Source organism: Scleropages formosus, chromosome 23, assembly GCF_900964775.1.
Source record: "Scleropages formosus chromosome 23, fSclFor1.1, whole genome shotgun sequence".
Taxonomy (NCBI): domain Eukaryota; kingdom Metazoa; phylum Chordata; class Actinopteri; order Osteoglossiformes; family Osteoglossidae; genus Scleropages; species Scleropages formosus.
Window position 1 is genome coordinate 9541279 of NC_041828.1, and position 24148 is coordinate 9565426.

The 24148-nt window shown below is 42.2% G+C and overlaps 1 protein-coding gene across 2 annotated transcripts; it reads right to left on the reverse strand.

Annotated features, from left to right (window-relative positions):
* Window positions 1–23155, reverse strand: LOC108933283 (protein naked cuticle homolog 2-like). 2 transcript variants are annotated; one of them, XM_018750228.1, is made up of 10 exons: window positions 22878–23155; window positions 22722–22748; window positions 22540–22616; window positions 3994–4057; window positions 3640–3767; window positions 2978–3073; window positions 2616–2766; window positions 2186–2270; window positions 1774–1901; window positions 1–1418 (listed from the first exon to the last, which is right to left on the reverse strand). In XM_018750228.1, the coding sequence occupies exons 1-10, from the start codon at window positions 22900–22902 to the stop codon at window positions 910–912; spliced, it is 1290 nt and encodes a 429-aa protein (XP_018605744.1). In that variant the 5' UTR covers window positions 22903–23155; the 3' UTR covers window positions 1–909. The 2 variants fall into 2 exon arrangements, with proteins under 2 accessions (XP_018605744.1, XP_018605745.1); XM_018750229.1 differs by lacking the exons at window positions 22540–22616; window positions 22722–22748; window positions 22878–23155 and adding an exon at window positions 22366–22420.
* Between the last annotated feature and the right edge of the window lie 993 nt (window positions 23156–24148).

Below are 24148 nucleotides of genomic sequence, written 5' to 3' on the forward strand. Positions count from 1 at the left end.
AATAAACAATATGTATTTATTAAAATATATAAAAAAGAACATGTTACACATGCATACACAATAGATACACATTATCCAGAATATACTGTAATATATGTATATTTATACAGATTTTATATACATAAAGATTTTTTTTTTATTTAAAATAGCAGTGGTGATGAAATAAAATGTTAAAAAATAACTCCTGAGGGGATATTCCACAGTCCAGCTGGCTCCCAGCTAACATCCTCACACAGAGATCTGACACTCCGGGTAACATCCTCAAACATACACATGTGAGCATGCCACAATCAGACCCACCGTCACACACCTCATATGAGCACATTCAAAACCATGATCGTACAGAACCACAGCCATTCAGACACACTCGTAACCACGGTCATCCAGAACCACGTCCCACACAGCAGCCGCGGGACTACACTCTATATTTGCATATATTTTATCTGGGCTAAGATACGGTATATAAATCAATAGAGATGTAACAGAGAGGAGGACTGCGGGAGGACACTGTGAAAGAGTGAGAAGCAGAAAATCTTTTTTTTTCTTCTAATCTGAGAACCTTTGGATATTTTTTAAAAAAAAAAAAAAGTACAACACAGCCCTTAGATAAATGGCACCATTTGTCCTGAATCTGTTACATTCATCAGTTTGAAAGAAAATCAGTGTCCCAGTTTATACGGTACCACCTGATCCCAAAACGGGGTGGAAAACACGCAGGAGATGGTAATGCCTCTGGAGGCCACATGTGGATGATCCCTGTACCCAGTGCTGCTTGTGGTTGCTGCTTCCTTCCTGTTAGAGGGCAGTGCATGTCTGAACAAAGTGCTGTTGGTGTTGATGTTCATATATGAGGGTGTTAGAGATGCTGGTGTTCATGCTTGGGCGTAGTGTTGGTGGTGCCGCTTGCGTTCATGTCTGAGGGTAGTGGTGGTAGTGGTGATGGTGGTGATGTTCATGGTGATGGTGGTGTTCGTGACGCTGAGCCACAGGAAACACAGCGGCGGGGCCGGGCAGGACGGCAGGCTGCTCTCGCTCCAGCGCAGGGTGCCCCGGGGGTGGAGGCTGCTGAAGAGGCGCTCTGGAGGGAGACAGGGCCTCTCTGACCTTGGCACGGAGCCTTCGGCTGTGGCTGTGCTGCAAAGGGTGCTGCGCGGCCAATTGGGCAACGTGGTGGCCAGCAGAGGGGCCGCCATGCGAGGCGGGCTGCTGTGGAGGATAGTACCCGTGGCACTTGTTGGGTCGGCCGCCTCCATTACCCCCTGATGTGCTCCTCCCCCTGGGAGACCTCGGGAACTGGGTGAGCTTTCCACGGGACTCCGCGTTAAGGCAGCTCTCCCCGAGGACCTGTGAGCGACGCTGGTGGGCAGAGTGTGACGGTCGGTTATGGTGCTCCTGACGTGGCTGTAGAGAAGGTGACCCTGTAGGAAAGGCGAGACGGGGTGGGAGGGTCGGGCTGGCGTTTCTGTGACAACAGCAAAGTACTTGCAGTGCATCCAACCCTTCTTCCTCGCTTCAGCTAATTCACTACGAATATTACTCGTGGGGTTTGCCAGTAAATGTAGTTTATTGTGTTTAGAGCCAGATGGAGGGGGGGCTCTTTAAGGTGTGCTGACAGCTGTGCTAATGGCTTGCGAGGACTGCTGCGAGTAGCACTTATAGCACTACGTTAATCACAGCACGTTGTAAAACATTTTAGTACATCTTTAGCACTGGAGCAAACACCTGGTCCACGGAGAGAACAAGAAAACAGAACACGTAGCAATTGGGTCTCACCTCCTTCAAACCTGGATGTGTAGTTCTCTATCCCAGCCAGGTCCAGATAATGGTTTCTCCTCTCCGTGTTCTCATCCACGCAGTAATGCTTGCCTTCTGCGCTCACCTGATGCTCCAAATTCTGCCCCCTGGTGGAAAACAGAGGAAAACACAAAGTTTCCATATGCATCTCTGGCTGGAAATGTCACCGGGGCCACGACTGCAGGCCTCGCCAGCGCAGACCACACTGAACTCCAGGCTGTCTGGCAAGTGTCAGTTCATATGATGGATTAGTTGGATTGATTAAGCATAAAAGCATACAAAAGTGAGGAAAAGGATGCAAAATAAAGAAAAGGAAATTCTGTACAATGCAATCCCTAATATGTGATTCCCAGTGATGAGACAGTTCTGACATGTGCACTGCTGTGCAAACCTGAGGAGGGCAGACAGTCTACGGTCTGCGCAGCGGCTCTCGTCCTGGTAATCCAGCTCGGCCCGGCAGTGGCCCAAGTCTCCATCTGAGGGTAGAGGCACGAGAGGTCAGCTTGGAGGAGCAATTTGTGGCAGGATGGTCCCAAAAAAGTAATGATGCAATAACTCCATGTACAAGCATACAGACACTCAGACTTATCTTACCCTTCTTATTTAATCATTACTGTATCTGATAACTAAAAATAAGGATGGAAAGTTATTTTCATGATGTAATTATTAGGGCAGTGCATTTTCGTATTTTTTAGAATTCCGTACGTCCTTTATGGTAGCAAAATGAATGAACACACTAGTAACAGCAACAACAGTAGGGATCGACCATCTGTATCAGGCTATTACTCAGTTGTATGTTTTTATCACCATTTGCTGGTCACCTGCGGCAGTGCTGCACACGTCCCTGCGGCGAACGCTGGGAGAAGGGCTCACCGACAGTTTCACACGCAGCGTCTTGCTGTGGTTGTTTGAAAGATGATTCAGCGATGCGTCCACCACATCGTAGATGGTATGCATGAGGCTGGACATGTCCTGTTCCGGATACAAGCACGCATGAACACACAGACACACATAGAACACCCTATCACATGCAGACTTTCACAAAACACAGGCTGATTTAAAAAAAAAAAAAAAAAAAAACACAAAAATACAGAAAAGCCATAAACATTTGAAAACATTCCCCACACAGACCACAGTTTATGTTTATTTGGATCCCCTTTCACCCCCCCCCCCCCCATTTTACCTCTTTGGTAACTCTCCCGCTGTTATCAAAGTCGTAGAGGGTGAAGACCCACTCATGTCGGCTGTCATCCTCTAGCGAAGCGTCGAATGCTACTTCCTATCGCCATGGAAACACAAGCATTTAAAAAGTGGGAACTGGGTCCATAAAAGTTTAGAAATATATTTCTAGCAACCTAAAAACATAATTACAATCAAAGCAACAATGCATCATGATTTTTATCCTCTTTAATTAATCTACATTTAATTTTAGGGAAGATAAAAAGATGTGCTTAAAACCTTCAGGCCTGATTTAGAAGGCAAGGGAGGAAATAACTATATTATTTAGATCTGAACACCCCACACATAGGATAAGGGTTTTTACATTTATCTCACACTCTTCTCCAAAGTGACTTACAATGTTGAGGTACTGTATTTACAATTATTTACCCATTTATACAGCTGGATAATTTTACTGGAGCCACTTAAGGTAAGTACCTTGCTCAAGGGTACTACAGCCAGAGGGTAGGGGCTGAACCTGTGACTGTTGGGTCCAAAGGCAGCAGCGCTAACCACTATATTACTAACTGTCCCACAAACATGGCTTTTTCAAACTCTATACATTCAGCCACATCCTTAGCCATATGTTTCGGTACATTAATACCGAGAAGTCGGAGGAGCACTCACCTCCATGTTGATGCCCTTCTTTCCAGAACATCTGCTAGGTTCCTTCTGAAGCTGGCGCCCCGCGTCGTCCGCGTGGAGGAACTGCGCGTACCTCTCGCACTTCTCTCCTTTCTCGGGCGGCATCGACACTGTGAAGCACGCAGGACTAAATCTATCCGGACTCATCTGTATCCCATCACCGAAGGCAGTAGCACTGCAGTGCTGTCCACCAGTAACCTTTATCTCCAGCACATGCACATATGAAGACGTTCAGTATTGCAAAAACCCAAAATAACGGTCACGTTACAAAGTGATACGATGCCTTAGAGCCGACCGCTCCGAAACCGATGTCAGGATGTGTAGTGTTGTATTTACCCTCTAGGGGACAGACGAAGTCCAAGAACTGTCCATCCCTCAGCAGCTCTCCACTCTGCAAGTCCTAGGAAGGGGTGGGGGGTGAGAGAAAGTAAGAGAGGAGGAGGCAGAGGGGGAGATGTAAGTGAATCTACAGCTCTTTGACCACAGATGCAGCGTAAACACACACTTTGAGAACAGGCAGGGCCAGGAGATGAGAGAGCTGCGAGGCTTTGAACATCTGCGCTGCTCTTGTGTGTCACAGTCTGGGTCAAAAGATCAGCGCTGCAGCCAAGGCTTTCAAGTTGTTTCCAACTTGCACATGCATCCAAGACAGCCATATGCTCCCCATCAGCCTTATCGCTCTCGCTTAATGCTTGCGTCTCTGTCAGGCGCACGCGCGGAGGCGCTCTGAGGTCGCCCCCCCCGGAAAACGGTTACATTCCTTCTTACCAATCGGCGTTACTGCTGCTACCACTGCCATTACTACTACTGTGGCTACACTTGCTATCAATGCCAGACATCGTAAGTAGTGGAGCACCGCAGTTTCCGCCGCTCCGGCACCGTCAGCAACGCTGATCAAACTTCAATACCTCCAAGGCTTTTTCTGCCCTACGCAGCACCAGTGAGAAGTGTGAACGCACTTGGAGGAAACTTGTTGTTTTCACATTCAGCGTTTTCTTAACAAGTTTGACCAGGAACGGAGCTGCCACGTCTGCCCAGGTCTCCTGCAGCACTTGCCGCAGATGTACAGTAGGACACACTGTGATTTGCTTTGCTTTCACTCCCCTGTCCGGTTTGTCCCGTACAGGTGTTGCTGCTCGGGTTGCCCACCTGTACTACTCACACTTTTCACTGCTATTTTATGTATGCAGAAGTGCACAGGAATATGACAAAGAGTAAATGTATGTTTTAGGCTATTTTATTCCCTCTCTCACCACACACACACACACACACACACACACACACACACACACACACACACACACCTGCACCTTTAGCTGATAACTGACACCATTCCACACATGAATCACACAGACCTTACAGCTCACGCCACTGCTGACAGCTCTGAGAGATCTCCCACAATCATTTGCACTTTTCCCCCCAACAGCTTAATAATAGATGGAAACAAAACAGCTGAGACTAACTTTGACAGCTATTTGGAGTATTTAAAAACATATGGAGTCTAAAGGATCCTTGACTTGACCTGCATTCTTCATTAGGATTGCCCAGACCAGAAGCATCCTGTTAAAAGGTACTCATCAGTTACTCACCCTCAGCACCAGTGTCCCCAGCACTATGACCATCAGTACAAGTACATATCCGTACTGTGACCTTACTATGAGTCTGGATATTCATCCAGGCTGAACAGAGAATGTAGCAAAGTCTCGAAAGGTACATCTACGTGCAAATCCACGGTACACTAGCAAATACCTGTGGGCTTTTTAGGCCGCGGTGAGTTGTTTGCAATTAACGAACAGCCCCCGTTGAGATTCTTCTGCCCTTTTGTGGTGTAATAAAAGGACAGAGGAAGAGCACAAAGGTGGGCTGTTCATTTCACAAGAGGTGTGAGTGGTCCCTCCTCCTTACAGGCTTCATCAGCCTCCGGGCCACATTCAGACATCTTGGCAGCCCCCTCCAACCTCCTGTGTCTTTTTACATTTTGAGCATAATGCTCTTAGTGACATGCGGTGCCCTGGTATGACATGCCCTCCATGGTTGTTGCTGAAGTCCAAAGTGTGCTTGTTGAAGGTCAAATATGTGGCAGGCTTAATGAGCTTAATTTTTCTTTGCCTAAAAGCCACCATGTGCTGCTTGTGACCAACAGGAGGCTGCGGTCACAGATACCGCGTGTCGTCACGTCCGAAACTGCACTCTTCACGTGCACCTTGTCCTCACAATTGGTCATCTCTGATGGACCTCAGAAGGAAAGTCTTTTCACTGTGCAAAACTGTCTCCTCCTTTGCATCCCTTATCTGTAGGCCTTATCAGTTAAAAGCACAATATTATGTTCAAAGGTTAAAATACACTGAACAAAACACATCGTTGAGTCAATTCTGGTTCAGCAGACTGTACTGACATCTTTTAAAAAAAAAAAGATTTGCATAAATGATCACACCTCCAGATCTGTAGGAACAGGTCAGTAATATCGCAACCACACAGAAAGTTGTAAGAACCTGCGCATTTGATATATCTCAATATTCCACAAAACAAACACAGGAAAGTGCAGCTCCCTGACAAACCTGTGGAGAACAAAGGGCTGGAGAAGAGTGTGTTGACTGTGTGTCCTGACTTCACGCAACACTGCTGCCAAGTCTCCTTCACAGCCCGCCTGCTGCCTGCCTTTCATGTGGGGTAGAGTTACCAGGACGGGGAGGGGGTAGTTTTCTTTGCAGAGAGCTGGGTGACATCAGCCCTGCACCCCAAGAACACTGCACAGCTTTGTTCTCCTCCACTTCCTGTCACCCGACACCTTACTGGGGTAGCTTATTGATCTGCCCGGACATCCGAGGGGCTGATCTCGAGGTGGTGGCGGTGGGAGTAGGTCTGTGGCTAACACCTCTCCAACAATGCAAGGTTTCAGGAGGACCAAGTAATGGGAATCTCTGCTCTAGGGGGATGTTGTTGGAATCATGTGGGAACTTTTTGCTTCTTAATTTTATGACTTTATAGCCTTTCTTGCTTTTGTTTTTAATGCCTACTGGTCTCAAGGACCTGAAGCAACTGCGAATTCCATTTCACCTTTAAAATGCTTTGTTTACTTAGTTTTTAAACATTCAACTGTGACACACAACATTCAACACAACTTAATTTCAGTCTTCGCTCCCTCCAATTCCACTTTTCTTTTTCATTAGTGGAAACAATGAAATCTGCTTAGTTTGAGTCAACCTTCATTAACTTTTTGGGAATGTAGTTTCATTATGATTAACAACAGGGTTTATTTGCTTCTGCTGATTTTATGAGTATGTTTTGTTACACAGGAACAAGGCGTCCAATCAAGGCGTTTATAGCAGTGCTAGGCTAGCTGGCTTTCCTCCTCAGAGGGTGTGATGTCCTCTCTTCTAGTCTTTTGAGCTGTAGACTGTGCTAAAGAGCCAAAAACATTCTTGCTGCCTCAGGCATCGCTTCAAAACTTCTTTTTAGGCATTGCTCAGTGGCTCTGAATGACAATGTGACATGGTCTCCTTCTCCAATGATGAAAAGTAACATCCTAAAGTACCCTGCATAGACAGCATCATTAGCAAAACCGCTGCATGTCTGCAACAGATGAACTGGTGAGTCTGTAGAGCTGAATGAATGAGGTATATACAGGTTCTCCTCCCAAAAATCTTTGAAGCAATCTGAGGTTTGAAGACTTCTAGGGACATAAAAAGATCCTGTAAATATGTTGGTTGGTTAGTGGCTCAGAGTAATGCACACATACACAAGGCCCTCCCAGTAAAGCAGTTCCCACATAAGTTTAGGGAGCCACGGGGGATTCCACCTCCCAGTGACCACCATGGAAACAAGTTTCAGGAATACCTCAGAAAAAGGTCCATTGTCCAGGCTCTGGATACTCTGTAAAGGGGAGAGAGTGCACAATTTTAAGTAAGCAAACTGTCTTAGTTCCAGCTAAACGTAACTGGAGGAGAGAAGGAACTCGCTTGGAAACAAAAGCCCCTAACTCCAGAGGAGACCTGGCTCTGCACACAAAACCATATGTGAGATTTGTGAAGTGCTGTAGGGGAAGGAGGAAGAGGGGATGCATGTGGGTGAAGGTACACTAAAGAGGAACATCGGGGGCCTTGATGAGTTAATTGGTGAGCTCTCTTGACGCTGGCTGGACGTTTGCTAATTTGAAAGAGCAGCTCTTGAGCTCCATTGAAGTGAAGGCTGAGAAGCTAATCAAGCCCTCTGGTTTATAGAGTTCCAAAAAGTTAACTGTTGTTTGTGTGTTTATGTCTCTATTGTCAATGGTCTAATGGAAATTAGAATGGACCAAGAAGCTGTTTGCACAACACCTTTTGATTTCCCATTTGGCCACAGCATCCATGCATGTCTGTGCCATTTTTAGTTTTGGCTTTAGCACTGTTCAGTTTGTAATATCGAGCATCACAGGGCCAGCAGGTAGTGTACTGCTTAGACCCATCGCCTTGCAATGGAAAGATCTATGACTGAATTCCTACTCTTACTGTAGTAGCCTCAATCAAGGTAATTTACCCTGAAAAGAGTAAAAATTTCCTAGCTGCAGGTAAATAATTGTAAGTACCATAGTATTTATAAAATATAAAAAAAAAAAAAAAACAACAATATTAGTTGCTTTGGAGAAAAGCGTCAGCTACATGAATAATGTCAGAGACAGGAATAATAATGGACTTCTAAACAGCAAAAGAGCTTTCACATTAAACAAGATGTACCCACTGTTGAAATGTAATATGCCAGCCCACCACCTCCAGCTAAATTACATCATGTAAGATAGAAGTCTACTGAATCAACCATTTGACACTCAGAAGAGCCCAAGTACTAGCTTTAGACATGATGGTCAACTGCATAATCAAGGTAGCATTTGTAAACAAACCACTTCAAGTCAGTTATTATTTGTTGTCTTGCCTTATCATGTTATTCAATTATTAATATGCACAACAGCTAAAAAATTTCATTTTTACAAGTGTTCTCTGTATGCTGTCCTCCCTCTTATTTTAGTATGAATTAATTAAGATGTAAAGAAGACAGGAATTAAGCTTGCAATGCAGATGTGGGTGGCTACTTTCACCTGTCTTCAAATGTGTGACTGAAAACATTTACTGAAAACTGTAACGTTATGATTTGCAACAGATCAATGTACTAGAATGGAAAGCAGGGTGCTTTCCTGAAATGGAAAAATGGTTTGACTTTGCTCCAAGCTGTGAAAAACACAGAAAAGCAAACAAGCAAATCCTGGGAAGGGAAAAGAAATCCCCTTGATCAGAGCCCAGACACAGCCCAAAATGTATCAGACCTTAGAGTAATGGACAGAAACTCATAGATCCTGGAGATGAAAACAGGAGTTCTTGGATTCCATGCAAAATTTGTGACTGTTTGTTCATGCAAAACAGTCACATTTCTGGCCTCATGTTTCTCCTCTAGTCACAATAAGTGTATGAATTTAAAACTGGAGCGTGTCCATGATGCATATTTATCTGCAGGGTATTCTGTACTGGATCAAGCATGTGGCTTAGAAAGCTTTCACCTGGAAGCTGAAGAATAAAAATGTCTTTCATGCCAAAGACATCAGGGAAGGAAGGAGGAGTATCTGGTCTCCACACGCCCCTTGTGCTCCAGATTATGGAACCTCCTGAGTACCATGACAGCCTTTGTGGCTCCTGTTAGATCTGATGTTACTTATCACCACCCATCCATTGCTGGCTCTGCACGCATCAGCTGAAAACCACCCACACGTTTGCACATAAACTGATAATATACATTAGGTGGGCCTTCAACAAGCTTGGAAATGAAGAGTTGCTGCCATGATTTTTTTGTTGAAAGACACGAGCAACACCCTGCATGATGAGTCACAATAAACTACACTTACAGCAAGCTACATGGGCATGATAAATGAAAAATGCCACACATCTTCCAAAACTTTTGTGTCTTGTATTAGGGGATTTTAATTTTTATTTTTTCATTTTCTGCTCTTGAGAACAGTAATGCAATCACTATGAATCCTAAAGTTTTGTTCATTAACTCCGCCCATGAGAATCATTCTCTCCTGCCAATTTCTTATTCCATACAACACAAAGCATCATATCAGTGTGGGAAGCAGCTTCCATGTGAAATCCCTGCAGCCCCACTCCAGGCCCCCAGCTCACTGGTTCTGGCAGCTACAGAATGCAGGAAGACCACTAGGAGTGGGATACAGAAATATGACCAGTGGAGGAGCACTGGAAAACAGAAAGTTGGTGGAACACAGAAACAGTAAGTGGTAGGGCTCTAGAAAACTAAAAAGTCAGAAATTTTTTTTTTTAGAAAACTAAAAAAAAATTTGGAATACAGGAACGCTGAGAAATGGCTAGATGCAGAAATATTGAAAAGTGTCAGGATAAATGAACAGTCATTGCTGACGTATAGTCAGACATCCTACAAAACAGAGAGAAACCCACAGTAAATCCACCGTTTGTCATTAAACATTTCTACAGATTAAAGGTATGTAGGTTCTTTACTTTATTCATGCAGTTGATGACAAACAGAAAGGTCTTATTCTAATCATTCTTATTACCAGACTATGCAAACCTGTGACAATAAACATACTCAATTCATTGTCATGCTTAAAAGGCAAACAGAGAAAATATGGCTAGCAAGACTGTGGCAAGTGATTCTCTCAGTGTACAATAAAAGTTTACTGTAGGTTCTCTGGAACAAGAAAAAATAATGCCAAAAAACCGAGGAAGAGAAAGAAACCAACTGCCCATTCAGCAGCCAAAGCCCTTAACTGCAATGGATGGGTAGATATTAAAGATTTTCCTACAGCTCCAGAGGTAGCATAACTGGGCCACTCAATCTCCCTGCTGTTTATTTTTAATTACCCTCTGGGTAAATATGCTACCTAAAAAAGGGCCATAAATCACAGGCCATAGATTCTGTTCTGCCTTTGAAGCGGAGGGGGCCTACGGAAAGAAACAAGAGACAAGGGCACTTCTTTCAAGGGAAACACTGGACTCTTTCAGCCCCATAAGGGCCTTTATGTGCTCCTTGCCCCCCATTGTGAAACGAGCAGCAGGATGTTGACGCAAAAAAATGGGTGGCAAAATTGGACATCAAAAACAAGATATGTAATTTGTGCATACATTCCAGAAAGAGATTCTGAGCAATTATATAAGTCATTATATATCCACAAAAAAGAAAAGAACGAGAGGTTTAAATATAAATGATACCCGACACCTCACAGGGGCGCACAGCATGTCATAGCGGTGTCTCTTTTCTGATAGGCAGGATGACGCCCTTACCCCAGGGCAACATGTCACACAGAACGGTGGAGAGGAACTGTGAGGTCATTATCAAAAAGATCACGCCCTTAAATATGAAAGCTGAGGGTTCATGCGTTACACAAGACATATTTCTGCCTCTGAGGTTTCAGACATGTTGAGGACCTGAGTGGATGTAGTTCAAGAGGAGGAACAACGACCGACTACACCCGCTTTCAAGTTGATCTTAAAACAAGACGGAAAGGGGTGGGTGGGTGAGTGTACAACAGCCTGTCCGTGAGAGCACATCTGGCAGGGCCTCGTTTTTGAGGGAGAAGAGAAGCACATTTGGGTAACAAAGGCTGAGTTTGTGCTGCTCCCCATCTGTGAGGAATTTGATGTGGAGGAGGTACGCCAGCTCGCCGTTTGAAGCTGCCAGTCTGTTTCAGCACTAACAGCTTTCAGATGTGATGGACCGAGGAATGGGCCCTGCACCCCATCCTGGACTGTGGAACCTCAATGGGATTTCATCCTGTTCCTTGACCTATGTCTTACTGTCACTTACATTCACCACAATGAAATGACAAGAGATAATGAATGAACATATTCGTAATTTCTCTCATTTTCCAGCAGTTGAGAGGAAAATGCTCCTGAGCTTTATCAAAGGCATTTTTACAGAGTTGAATGAAAGCTCCAGAATATTTGGGTCTTCTGGTGTCTTTAATAAGAACACATACAGTTCAGACCACTAAAGAACTGCAACAGCACCATGCTAGCATTTTATTTAATAATCAGAAATTGTCCCTATGGTATAGACGGGCAATGGCCCCGATTGTCTGTCTCTGAGAGCAGGGGTCTGGGTCTGACAACTGCAACATCATGTTGGGTATGGATATGCTGGATTCACTGCGGGAATTTCAAGGTAAGTCCAACAAAGCTGCTATTTATCAGCTGTGAAAATGTACTTACTTTCTGAAACTCACTTTTGGTCTCATCAGAATGATCTTCCCAAAGCTTCATAAAGACTATTGAACAGAAGAGCACATAATATATTGATTTAAAGTTCTTCAAGAAATGGTTTGAAACAGATAAAGTACCACCAGATAAAGTATTGCAAAAGATGCCTGAAATGTGGGAAGAAAATTTAAATCAAAACACTTTTTGCCTTTAATATGATCTGACTTAACTTCATGACTTCAAGCAACCCTACCCTACATGAAGCATGTTTTAAAACACTAAATCTAGTCCCCTTTCAGATATTAAGTAGACATTCAGAATATGTGCCAGAGATCTCCCAAATCAGATGTAACAAAGCCTCTGTTAAAGAAACCTTTTTACAGTCCAAGAACCTTTAAAAGCCTAAGACCCATTTCCAGCCTTCCATTCCTGTAAAAAAGTCCTGAGGTTACTGCCAAAACTCCTTTTTTGAATGTGCACAATATGGATAAGGAATTTTAGTAAGGACACGGTCAGAAACAAAACAGGGTACATAAAATTCACAAGCGATGCACATAAGAGGCACAGACTGCATAGCAAGATCAGAGTGCTGTCCGCATGGTTAGTTGTGAAACCACCTGAAATGCACTTTCAGAAAAACTGACTGCATTTAACTGGACTGAATAAACCTAGATGAAGTCTTCCGGTTGTCAAGTTAATCATCTTTTCAGCAAATATATCACACTCTACTCTTTATAAAGTATCAGCATGGACTTTTTGAAGTCTTATCACTTAACTATTAGTTCATGCTTAGTTTCATTTGCTTATTCTGACACATTCAATTTTGTTAGCTATGTACATTAATTAAAAGTATACACATTTCAAGAGCACTGTTAGAATATTTTTGTATGTACCCACAGGAAGCCATGATTTATATATGAGATTGTCTGCTGTAAATTATTTACTGCATACATCCCCTTTACATAAATGAGTGTGCTTAAACATTTGAAACCATATTTCCCAAGGCTGTTATTTCAAATAAAGCAACAAGTTGGTTCAACACTGAGTTCTCCTGGTTCAGAATGACATGGTAAGAGAGCCCACCAAGGAGAACGACACTTGGAATCTGTCATTCATTAGGCTGTGCAGCACACATCATTCATCCACATAACTGGGCTCTTTGTGACACAGTGCTGGCTCTACAGTATGTGCCTCATGCCCCATTGCCACTGATGACAAGGGTGGTATAGCTCGAGTCAGTCAGGAAGTTTGCCAGCTGGATCATCTTTTACGTGGGATGGTCTGACTGACACAAACTAGGTGGTAGATACAACATTTCTGTTTGTCAGTGTGTTTGGCTAAAGGGAAAATGTTAGACTTGTTTGGAGCTGGTTGGTTCCTTGAGGCCTTACAACACAAGATTTCAGCACTAAATTACAGCACATGCATTAACTGATCCATCAAGGAGGAGACATAAGTAGGAGCCCCAGTTCTGCCTCATACACAGCATATCAGGACCAAGGCAGAGTGGTGGTTAGACATTTTTATATGTAATACTGGGCATATGAAAATCTTTATACAGGAGTTCTCAAGTATAACACACTCTAAAGCACTAATCTCAAGCTCATCCAGCCGTGATTTAAGAAAATCAGATACCCCTTTGAATGCTCTTGAAATGAATTCCGTTCTGGAAGAGAAGCGAAGCTTTCCTGAGTTGAGCCAGGGGCTTGTGAGGAAATACACCAAACACACTAAAATGTAATAACCTTTGAGCTTCTCTGTGTTTGACTTGGCTGAAGGGAGCACGAAAGATCAAACGCAGTCACAGATCCAGGCAGACCATGCCAGAAATGTCTGCACTGAGGCCTGTGCTCCAAGTTCGGCTATTTTCATTCCTCCTGCAATGAACTACGGAGAGACCACTCGGGTGTTAACCCTCCCAGGGTCTCCATGCACTTCTTAGTGGAGTTGTGCTGGGGGCAGAAGATGCTTTCACAGTCAACAGAGAAGAAAACGAAGTACATGTGCCACATGCTACGACTGATTACTCATTTCCTCAAGCACTGCAAAACATACAAAAACATATATCTGCATTATTTTATACCATTTTTGGACTTACTAGGTAATAAGTTTGAAAGTATCTTTTCAAAATTACATTGTGAAAAGACATCAGTCTCCTGCTGGGTTATTGGAGAAGGGTACAGTACAGTGTCTCTAACGGCATATTCACTCTGGCTGGATCTGGAGGAACAGTGAACAAAGCACACTGAAGGGTCTTAGTGCCTTTTAGGAAACTGTAAGTAAGTCTGGTTCCTTTTCACACTAGATGTGAACTGACTACTTCTGGACAGGGGCCACCTTTGGGAGTGTACCTAGATTCACTTCCATTTTAACACCACACATTTGCAATGGTCCTAGTACACATCACATGAGCTACTCTGTAAATGCATCCCATGTATGTTTGTTGCAATACTTTAGTATTTCATAAACAATGAGCACAGGCTTGACTTAAAGCTCTCTAATGAGGTCAAGGTAGTTTAGCCCATTGCTCACTTTGTTTCCGAAAACACAGTAAGACGGAAAATGGTAAAATATTCTAATGATGTATCGCAAAAGTTTTTTTTAACACTAATTCAATCAACATGTAAACAAAATGTCAAATATCAACCAAAACGTAAATCTCACCATTATAAATGTTTTGGCATTAGTCAGTTCTAATTTTCTAATCTAATAATTATGATGTCAGGTGCAAATGTTGTCATTTGCCTGCGTTGCTCTTTTCCAATTCTATAAATTTACCACTAAATAAATATAATGGCAGAGCTGCACTGAGAGTTAGCTCTGGTGTCTCACAGTGCCTGTCTGGGCATTTGGAAATGGGTTCAAATTTGGCTCAGTCTGCATGTAATTTACATGCTTTCCACACATTTTAATATCTTATCTGTGTCCTCTGGTTTCTTCCCCCTTGTTTCAAGTGAACTTGTGACTCTAAATTGCCTGCAGCATATGAATATGAGCGTGAACATATATGTGGCTACCCTAATAGGCAAGCATCCCATACAGGATGTACCATGCCTTATGATTCTATGCTTCCAGGATAGGCTAGGGACCACTGTGACCCTGCAACAAGCTGTTATTGACAATGATTGTTACAGGCAATATGTTTACTCTCCTATTCATACCTTGGAATACTTTCTCCTGATGTGGAGAAAAGGGGTCAGAGATTCTGAGCAGTAATAAGTGCTAGCCTCCAAAATGTAAGTGTTAGAAATCGGTGTGTTGCAGGCTTAACAATTCAAAGGCAAAAGGATTATCACTTAGAAAACAGTCAAAAATATACAATATAAAAATATAAAGTATACAGTTCTAACATATAGACATATATCTTATTAGTTGGCTCTGTTACAGAACAAAAATACTGATTTCATTACAAGATTTTACTAGAATAATGGTTGTAGGGAATGAGCTAGCTGATGTAGGCTTTCTTCCCTATTGACAACCATTATATGTGAACAACCTATATTACTGCAATATATCACCATAGTTTAAGCCAGATAATAAAAAGGTCCCCATTCATATCAAAACAAACCTTAATTACCTCTGTGAAAGTAACTCAAGTTCATTTCAACTGCCCATGCACTCCTAAGCAGCCTGAACAATTATCACCATCCAAATAATAGTCTAGTGTGAACACTGCTCTGCAAGCTTGGAGATTGTACTTAAGCAATTTGTGCAGCTTGTTAAATCCGTTGAGCAGAAGGCTGTCTTGTTTAGCCTGGCAGATCTCACTTTAGTTACACCAGCCTATTACCCATCAACCCCATCCCAACAAGTAATGTGGGCAAGCTGTCTCTGGCAGAAAGCCAAGAGGTTCAAAGGGTTTGTCCTGACATAGATATTCTCAAGAAAATAAATATACAGGCAACAACACAAACACTCACATACTGAGACAAGCACATGAACACACGGCTTAGAAGACACACCAGGCTCTCAGACACACGGGCTCCCACATACATGTACACTTAGGTTCACATTTCAAAGCATGTACTATCAATCCCTTCAGAACCCCCTCCCCTCCCACCATCATAACATCATAGCCCCCCCCCCAAACGAGGTACAAACCAGGAGCAGATGTGTGGCGCGGCTGTGCTGAAAGACCCCGCTGTTCTGGACTGTTGCCACAAGTCATGCAGTACTGGGCTGAAGGCTCACAGCCTTCCTCCTTCTGAAGCCAGATTCATCAAGGCTGCAAATGCCCTCTTGAATTGTATGCCGTAACACAGATGCTAAGAAGACTGCACTAGCACTTACCCAAGACACACTTCAGAAACGTCAGTGACCACCATGATATCTTTAAAAACTAAAATGACAACAAACACCAAAGTACCTTTAAACAGGGTAACTTAAAAATAATTTTCTTCAAACACATCAGTACCTTAAAAGTCTAAGGTAACCTCCAAACATCTTGATGCTAGGAGCAATCCTATAACTAATTATGAATTAGCAGTTTTTGATGCTGGAAAAGGCAATATAAAATAAAACAAATCTTGCACTCAAAGAAGACATAAAAATTCAAAGAAACTCCTAGAATCAGGTTTTTAATAACTAAGACATATCCTTTAGTCAAAGGATTTCTCAGTGCTTTGAGTTCAGTTTCACATCCAATGGGGAAAAAAAATTAAAAGTCAAAGACAGGTAACCTGTGATGGACTGGTGTCTCATCCAGGGTGTACTCTTCATAGCCTAGAACCCTGTATTTCTCAGACAGGCTCCGGATCACCATGACGCTGACCTGAACAAGTATTTAATGATACTGAATGAGAGAGTAAAGACAGGTAAGCACATTAATGCATTTTTCCACAATTCCTTAAAACCTTATTAGGTGCCAAGGAACATTTAATCACTTTTTTAAAAGCACCCATGTACTGAGTATAAAATATAGTAAACTCTACATGCTAATCATCAGATTAACCACTGAATGCTATAATTTAGAACATTAAGAAAAAAAATATTAAAATGTACAAAAACAGACAAATCAGTTGCTTCTGTCATTTTTAGTAGTAACAAGGTACTGACTCCTGTTCTGACATAGAATGTGAAACAAAACATGAAACTGATCTTGGTTTAGGATAATATAACACAGAAAATTCTTTCCATTATCAGAAATTACAATAATCATTAACAGGATTGTGGGCTTTCTCTTCAAGTTTTACCAACTAATTCATCTGATACCAACAAACGGGTTTGCAGAAACAGAGACTGAGTAAAGATAACTGTGCTGGATGAACCTTGATTGCAAGACATCAAATGTATTATATTGCTTTTACCCTTTTTAAAAACCTGGGGCAACCTTGGGGTTAAACGGCAGGTGTGATTCAGTTGCTGGTTCCAATTAGAGTCGGAAATATCTACCCAGGGTGAACTATCCTTGGCTGGAAATCCCTGGAAAGGACTCAGGCAGGCAATGTTCAGTTGTTGGATACAACATAGACTGGGCTGTTACATAAAACATGTATTGAGTAGAATTACGCTTGCCCGGGGTTGAAAGGATGAGAAATTATAAAACAAGAACCAGGCAAGATTCAAACATCCAGAAACCAGAATCAAAGTTTTTAGACCACACCATGTACCTAATGGTTCCAATGTGGGCAACTGAAAATGCCCAAGCCTGAATACGTGCAGCAAAACAAAAAATGGACAGGATCTATAGACACTCAAATTGCAAGTTCCCTCCCCAGGATATTCATGCACTTGCTCAGCATTTGTGAAAAACTGACTAAAACCTTGAGTAAAGTAAAACCAATAAAGCAGACTTAATTCACCATTAATATAGCCATAGGATGGTAATGGAGAACCTTATCCTTTACATCAAATGTTTTACACTTCTTTTGTTGCCAAATGGTCGATAGCTATGGCTGCATCTCTCCCAGCTAACTCCCTCTTTCTCGCACATTTCAGAAGGTCAGGAACCAACTCTTCTACTGCATTCCTTCAATCTCTGGATTTCAGAACCCCTCACTCTATCTAGCCCTCTCTTCCCCTCCCCTGTTCTTCTCCTTTCTCTGGATGCAGGCAGAGAACCCTTTTGTCTCCAAAAACTTCAGATCTCCCTATAAATTACCTCTCAGCACTGTGAAGTTTGGGCCAGGCAGCTGAAGAATCCTATCTCACCAAGCCTTCCTGACAAAACAAAGGGTATGGATCCTATACAGTGCCCATTAACTCTTCTTCTTGGAATGCAGTGTTTGTACGCTTTAACATTGCAAATATGAATCTATAACAAACTGCTCTCTCGCTTAGTGCAACTGAAGAATTTATTCTAACCCCACATTTATAAGGCTCAAAAATGATGCATCATTTCAATTAGCACAGAAATGAACTGGAAGCAGAAGTACAAAAAAGCCACAAGCTGCGTTCCTTACAGCTCTAACACCCCCAGCCAGCGTGTTGAAAGATACACAAAATTCTTCTCCAGAAAGACAACCTTTCTTCCTTGACCCTTAACCTGAAAGGATCAACTCTCACCAACGCTGAGTGACACATGTGGACCTGGAGGTGGTGAGACAGATATAAAAGAATTCACTCAGTAAACGTAAACTAATCAAACTATGTCCAATAAGCCTGAGAGGAAGAAGCAGACCATTACTCCATATTAGAGCTTATCACATTAAAGGCCACTTGACATCTTTCATGACACAATTACATTTTTTCCTTCAGGAAGTTGCTGAGAACTGAAGCGGGGGTGCTGACATGTTTCCGTGTTCAGACCAATCTCAGACACATTATAGAGGCTAAACTACATTACAGAAAGGCCTATGTCTTTGCTGGATTGATTCACATCACTTTATGTTTCATAATGAGTTTAGCAGAAATGGCTTCTCAAGGCACAACCTACACTACTATCTGATCTTTCCCCTCGCAGAAGCATTTTGAGAGCAATTTGTTGTGTGATGTTATGCTATTTTAAATGGCAAGACATTTTTAATGTATGTAAAGTTTTCTGTATCTAAAGTATGTTCACACTAGCAGATATCTTCTAACAGAAAATCCACTAGCAGAAAATCTTTTGGTGCTTGGTAGCAGCCAAAAGCATGAAAAAAATGCAATGGAAGGAAATTAGTGATTACAAATAAAATAGTGATTTCATGGTTGCTTTGCCAGCTCTGCCACTGGGTGCCTTGAATGTGTGAATGGCATCATAAAATTAGGAGAATACCAAGGCAATCTGGAGTGTAATATCATAACAGTGTCAGAAATCTACATCTCCATCCATCTTGGTCCTTCTAGCATGACAATGACAATGACTCCAAACGCATCTCAAAAAGCACCCAGGAAAAGTTCAAGACAAAATTCTGAACTGTTCTGAAATGGCCAAGAATGACTCCAGATCTGAATCCCTTTGAAAACCTGTGCAGAGACCTGAAAACAGCAGTTGGAAGATCGCACCCATTAAATGTGGAAGGACTAAAGCAGTTTGCACAAGTCTGGACCACACTGCTGGTACAGAGGTGGAGGAAGGTCACTGATGGCCCTTGGAAATGCTTGATTGAAGTTAATTTGACCTAAGGCTGTGCTACCAAATACTGAGTCTGGGGTGTCAATTTTTCAGAGCCATTTCTTTTTAATTTCTGATTTAAAATGATATACGTTCTGAATCAAACAAAGGTTCTGTAATAACAGTGAAGCAAAACATTGTGGAGACAAAAGTCTTTGGTCAGTTTCAACTTATCTTTAGAGACAATTATGCCGTATTCATAAAAAGAGCAAGGATACCAACATTATTGCCCATGAGAGTAATGCAGAACTGCATTGCTAGAGTTCCATTTATTTTATCTGGGAAGATATTTTTATCCCATTAATAATGTTTTGAAATTTGTTATCTTCAAAGCACTAAACTGAAGAGAAAACGGCAGTATTTGCTTTGATGTTAGACTTTTGATATCATGTGAGAATCTATAATCATATTCCAGCTTCCAGTGTCTGGTTTTTCTCAGGAAGAATATGAAATTATGAAGAAACATTTTTGCAAATCCACTTAGGTGAAAGAACAAAATCATATATCACCCAAGACCAGTATGAGATTGCAACCATCTGCCACTTTTAATTTCAAAATATTGATTACAAAAGCCATGACGTTAACTCAGTCTGGACTCAATTCAAGATACTATGCACTTGCTGCCAAAATTTTTTTTTTTTTAAATGTTTTACAGCAGTCTTTTCTGTATTAGTTGTGAAAACCTAGCTCCTTTTAAAACATTTTTCTAACACGTATTAAAAAAGTACTGTATGTCCATTAAAATAGTTTTTACAAAGTAGTTACAAATAGCAGCAATAACAATTAATGTTCATTTTCAAACATCATTATACATTGATTTCTATAGATATGTTGACATTTTAGTGGTTTTTTTTTTTTTTTTAAACTGCTGCAATTTTTTTGGCCATTTGAAAGTTTTGTTCCGGTCTCTGAGAGACCTGTGTGATGCACATGTTGCCTATAGAAGCCTAGTGAGGTGGGGAGGCAAAAGTGCATGTGGTCTCACCACAGGAATGTTCTGGGCCTAGCTGAAACCCCCCCTTCCACCATACCCAGAGATTCTATCGCCCCCACATAACAGAGCCTATCACTCTGGTTCTGATTAATCTTTCCTTTTAAATGTCCATTCTAATGACCCATTTATCCCATCATTATCCTGGTTTACAAGCATTTTTGAGTGGGTTCTGGCAAATGGAACGCGCTCAGATCCCAATCCCCCCGGGCTAAACAAAACCTGAGAAACAAAGCAGGAACAAATGGGAGCTGGGAATGCATTCACTCCAGTCCTTCAAACACCATGTAACTCAAACCAGAAATCCCACGCCGCAACTTCCTCGGAGCAGGGCACCGCGAAGAAAGAGCACGTGGTACAGGACAACGATCGTGACAGACGGGAAAGCCGGGTGGAAGCCAGGAAACAGGGGGCCAACGCATACTGGAGCTATAAGGCAGGCAGCCAGTGCTCACTCCGACACAGACAGAACTGCATAGGCACAAATCAGCAATGAAAGCCGTAGGTCTGGGTTACAGGTTTGATTTGACTCCTAGGTGTCCAGCAGAGGTGGGCTCTTAGCTTTTGCTGTTTCATGAAAACCTGCGGCAACTTTTAAGAATTACCCTTAGGGTGTGACACACAGGTTTAAACTCCTTTACATGCACACAAAGCTTCCTTCTGGGAAACAAAAAAGCCTCAAAATGGAACCCACTTCAAAGATTTTTTTTCCCCTAAATATTGTTTTCTGATGTTTCCATTACTCTCTAAAGCTCATCTGTAAGTAATGGATCCAGTAGTTGTATGTTAAACCCCACATGCTCCTTTCTCTACATGTACCTGGATCCAGCCATAAAGAGACAAACCTTTGTCACACTTTAATTAAAGAAAGTCAGACAGGTATGGTCTTTGTTGAGTCTTGTTCATGAGAAAAAGCAAGTCATATGGCTTCAAAACCCATGGTGTAATGGCAGAACTGAGGGATGGGAAATATCACACAGGATGAAAAGTGAAAGAAAACCATCTCCTTCTGCAAACAGCCTTTTAAAACCTCTCAGCGCAGATGTTTTTGGTCATTCCCTGTTGATGATGGAATTGGAAGAGAATGAAAACCATGCTTTTCCAGGACTTATCAGTTTAAATTCACCACAGCCAACTGCAAAACAAGCCATCTGCAGACAAATCTTAGTTTTTATGCTTTTTAAAATGGCAAAATAAATATAGAATGTTTTCATACAGGAAACAGACACTGTTGTAACTAGGTTTGCTCACAAGCTCTTAAACACACTAAAATAAATTTTACATATAATTCATCCATGGTTTTACATATTGACATATTTCACACGGTGATTTTTGCATAGTGATAAAGATTTCATATATATGTTTATCATTTTGGATCAAAATACACCCCATGATTATCATGTTATTTCCCAAAATGCCCCAAATTATACTAAGTATAACACATGCATATCTAATAAAATAAAGTGCAACCACAAAGTCAATTTTTTAATTATGCAGGCAGCTGACTGAACCACTTGGGAGATGGCACACATCTTATGTGGCTTTTTCATTTGAACAAGCTTTCCCATTAGGGGCCCCAATTACGGGTGTATTTTTGGAATTTGCCATTTTTCGTAATCTGTATCCATTTAAGCAAAGCTGCAACAAAAATCCACAGGAAAAAAATGAACATCTGAACTGAAGCCTAAACTGAAATACATGGTAACATTAGAAACCGTTTAAACAGGTAACAGGCAGCAGGGGAGAGGTGTCACGTGATCAGTCACAGTGATCCTCACGTACCGCACGTCAGTCCGTCAAGGCAACTTTTCTGTTATTGTTTTCCATACTATCTTGATTTAACTACACGGATCTTCATCTTTCGCCCCACCATTCAAGCAAGATATGTTTATATATATAATATTATACTTGACAGATTGTGTATATACTTGTTTGACATCATCATGTCATGTGTTCCAGTAACACATTCAAGTCACGTGTTTCGTACTTACCTTTACACTGACTGTCTCCATGTCATTTTTTTCTTGATAAATAAGCAAAGCAGTACTGATACTGACCGACTACTGTGTTATTATTCCACGACTGCTTTCCTGAGGACCGCTTCGAAAGTCTCGTAACTGGCGTCTCGCAAAGGCGGGACCGGCGCGCGCCTAAGCGCGTGTTACCTGCTTCTCGCCGGCTCTGCGCGTGCCGCGCGCCTCGCACTCCTCCTGCGCGCCGCGAGCTCCGCGCGCGCTGTCCCCTGTGAAGAAAAAAGAAACCGAGTCATGAGCCCAAATGTCGAGTTCGTACATACTTGTGAGATACAGTAATCTAAGAATTGTTGCATGTGTTTTGTAGTTCTCACCTTCTGGGTTTTCCCTGCGTTTACAGGCTAGTCCCAGTTATATTTTGGAATGAAAAAATAAAACCAGTTAATTTCCACCCATTAACGCACAAAACAAATACAACACTACAAAATCAAAGTTTATTATACTTTTTTAAAACATGCACTCAATCTTACCGTGCTTTGACTGCAGTTTTCCCATCGTTAGGTACTCAGTTTATTCTTGAAATTAAAAATTCTCCTTCAGAATCAATCAATGACCCTTCGTCTGGAGGCCACTTGGCCGGGATGACCGCATCTTCTGGTTGAAGTAAATAACCCCGGGAGAGAACTTTCACCAAGTGTTCATATTCCTGTAGAAAAGCCAGTGAAAGTTGTGAATAAGGAGTCCGTGTGTCGAAGATGAACTGGACCCAGTGACAGAGAAAGCAGAACTTTCATTTCCTTCAGTGAGAAGAGACAGACAGACAGCCCTCGAGCGCCGCGCCGACCCGTGGGGCCTTGGGCGCCCCCTGCTGCTGGGACATCTTCACTTCTCCTCTTGTGATGGTCATCCAGCCTACAACAACCTGTTATTATTATTATTATTACTATTATGGTTGTTGTTTGTTTGTTTGTTTTTCATTGTTTGTTTGACAACTTGGTCCAGTGCCACTTACAGTGTTAGATAATAAAATCTGCAATGATTTACCCTTTCGTACGGCGCAGTAAAAAGGTACCGACCTTGATTGAGGGTAACGGTGCAGGAGTGGGATTTGAACCAAAAACCTTCAAGCTGTAAGGGGCCAGTTGCATAAACTACATTCCCTGCTGCCCACCAGATTTCATACATTCATACATCCTTCACATTGTGTGTGCCTTTATTGCAGTTGAAGCAATGCCTACATATTTTCCATTTTGTAGACCACAGTTCAATATGAGGTATTGAAGGAGTCATTGTAATATGAACGGGTGTTTTTACGTCTATTCATGGCCTTCTTCCGTTTTAAATGGTCTGTGAGCTTGGCCGCTTCCGCTCCTTCACAAAACTGCTTCTCATCTCTAAGTGGAGCCACTGTCATGGGAACTCATCATGTGACGCTGGGCATAAAATTATCTCGATAAATTAATTTCATTTGGAGTTGTCTGGTTCCCTAGACAATGGAAGACATTGAATAGTGCCACTGGTTTTGTGTCAAGAGACTGAATCGTTAAAAATGTAAATGGTTCTTACTCCAGCATATCTATAGTCCAAACACAACATCTGTGGGCTTTATGGGGACAGAAGGTTAGGCTCCAGCTCAATGCGACCCCCCGCTTGAGACAAGTGGTTGTTGACGATAGATGGCCAGAGCTGTCACACTGCGATCATGGATGGCAGAGAGGCTAGTCGCTTCACTGTCTAAGCACTCTGTGAAGAACATATAAGGCAGAAACAATTAATATGCCGGCACCTTATCATGGTGCTC

Coding starts and splice junctions, on each gene's coding strand:
- LOC108933283 (XM_018750228.1), bottom strand. CDS start 22,902: ATGGGAAAACTGCAGTCAAAGCACG. Junction 22,749..22,877: donor AAAACTGCAGTCAAAGCACG/GTAAGATTGAGT, acceptor AACTGGGACTAG/CCTGTAAACGCAGGGAAAAC. Junction 3,768..3,993: donor CTTCGTCTGTCCCCTAGAGG/GTAAATACAACA, acceptor CGTGCTTCACAG/TGTCGATGCCGCCCGAGAAA.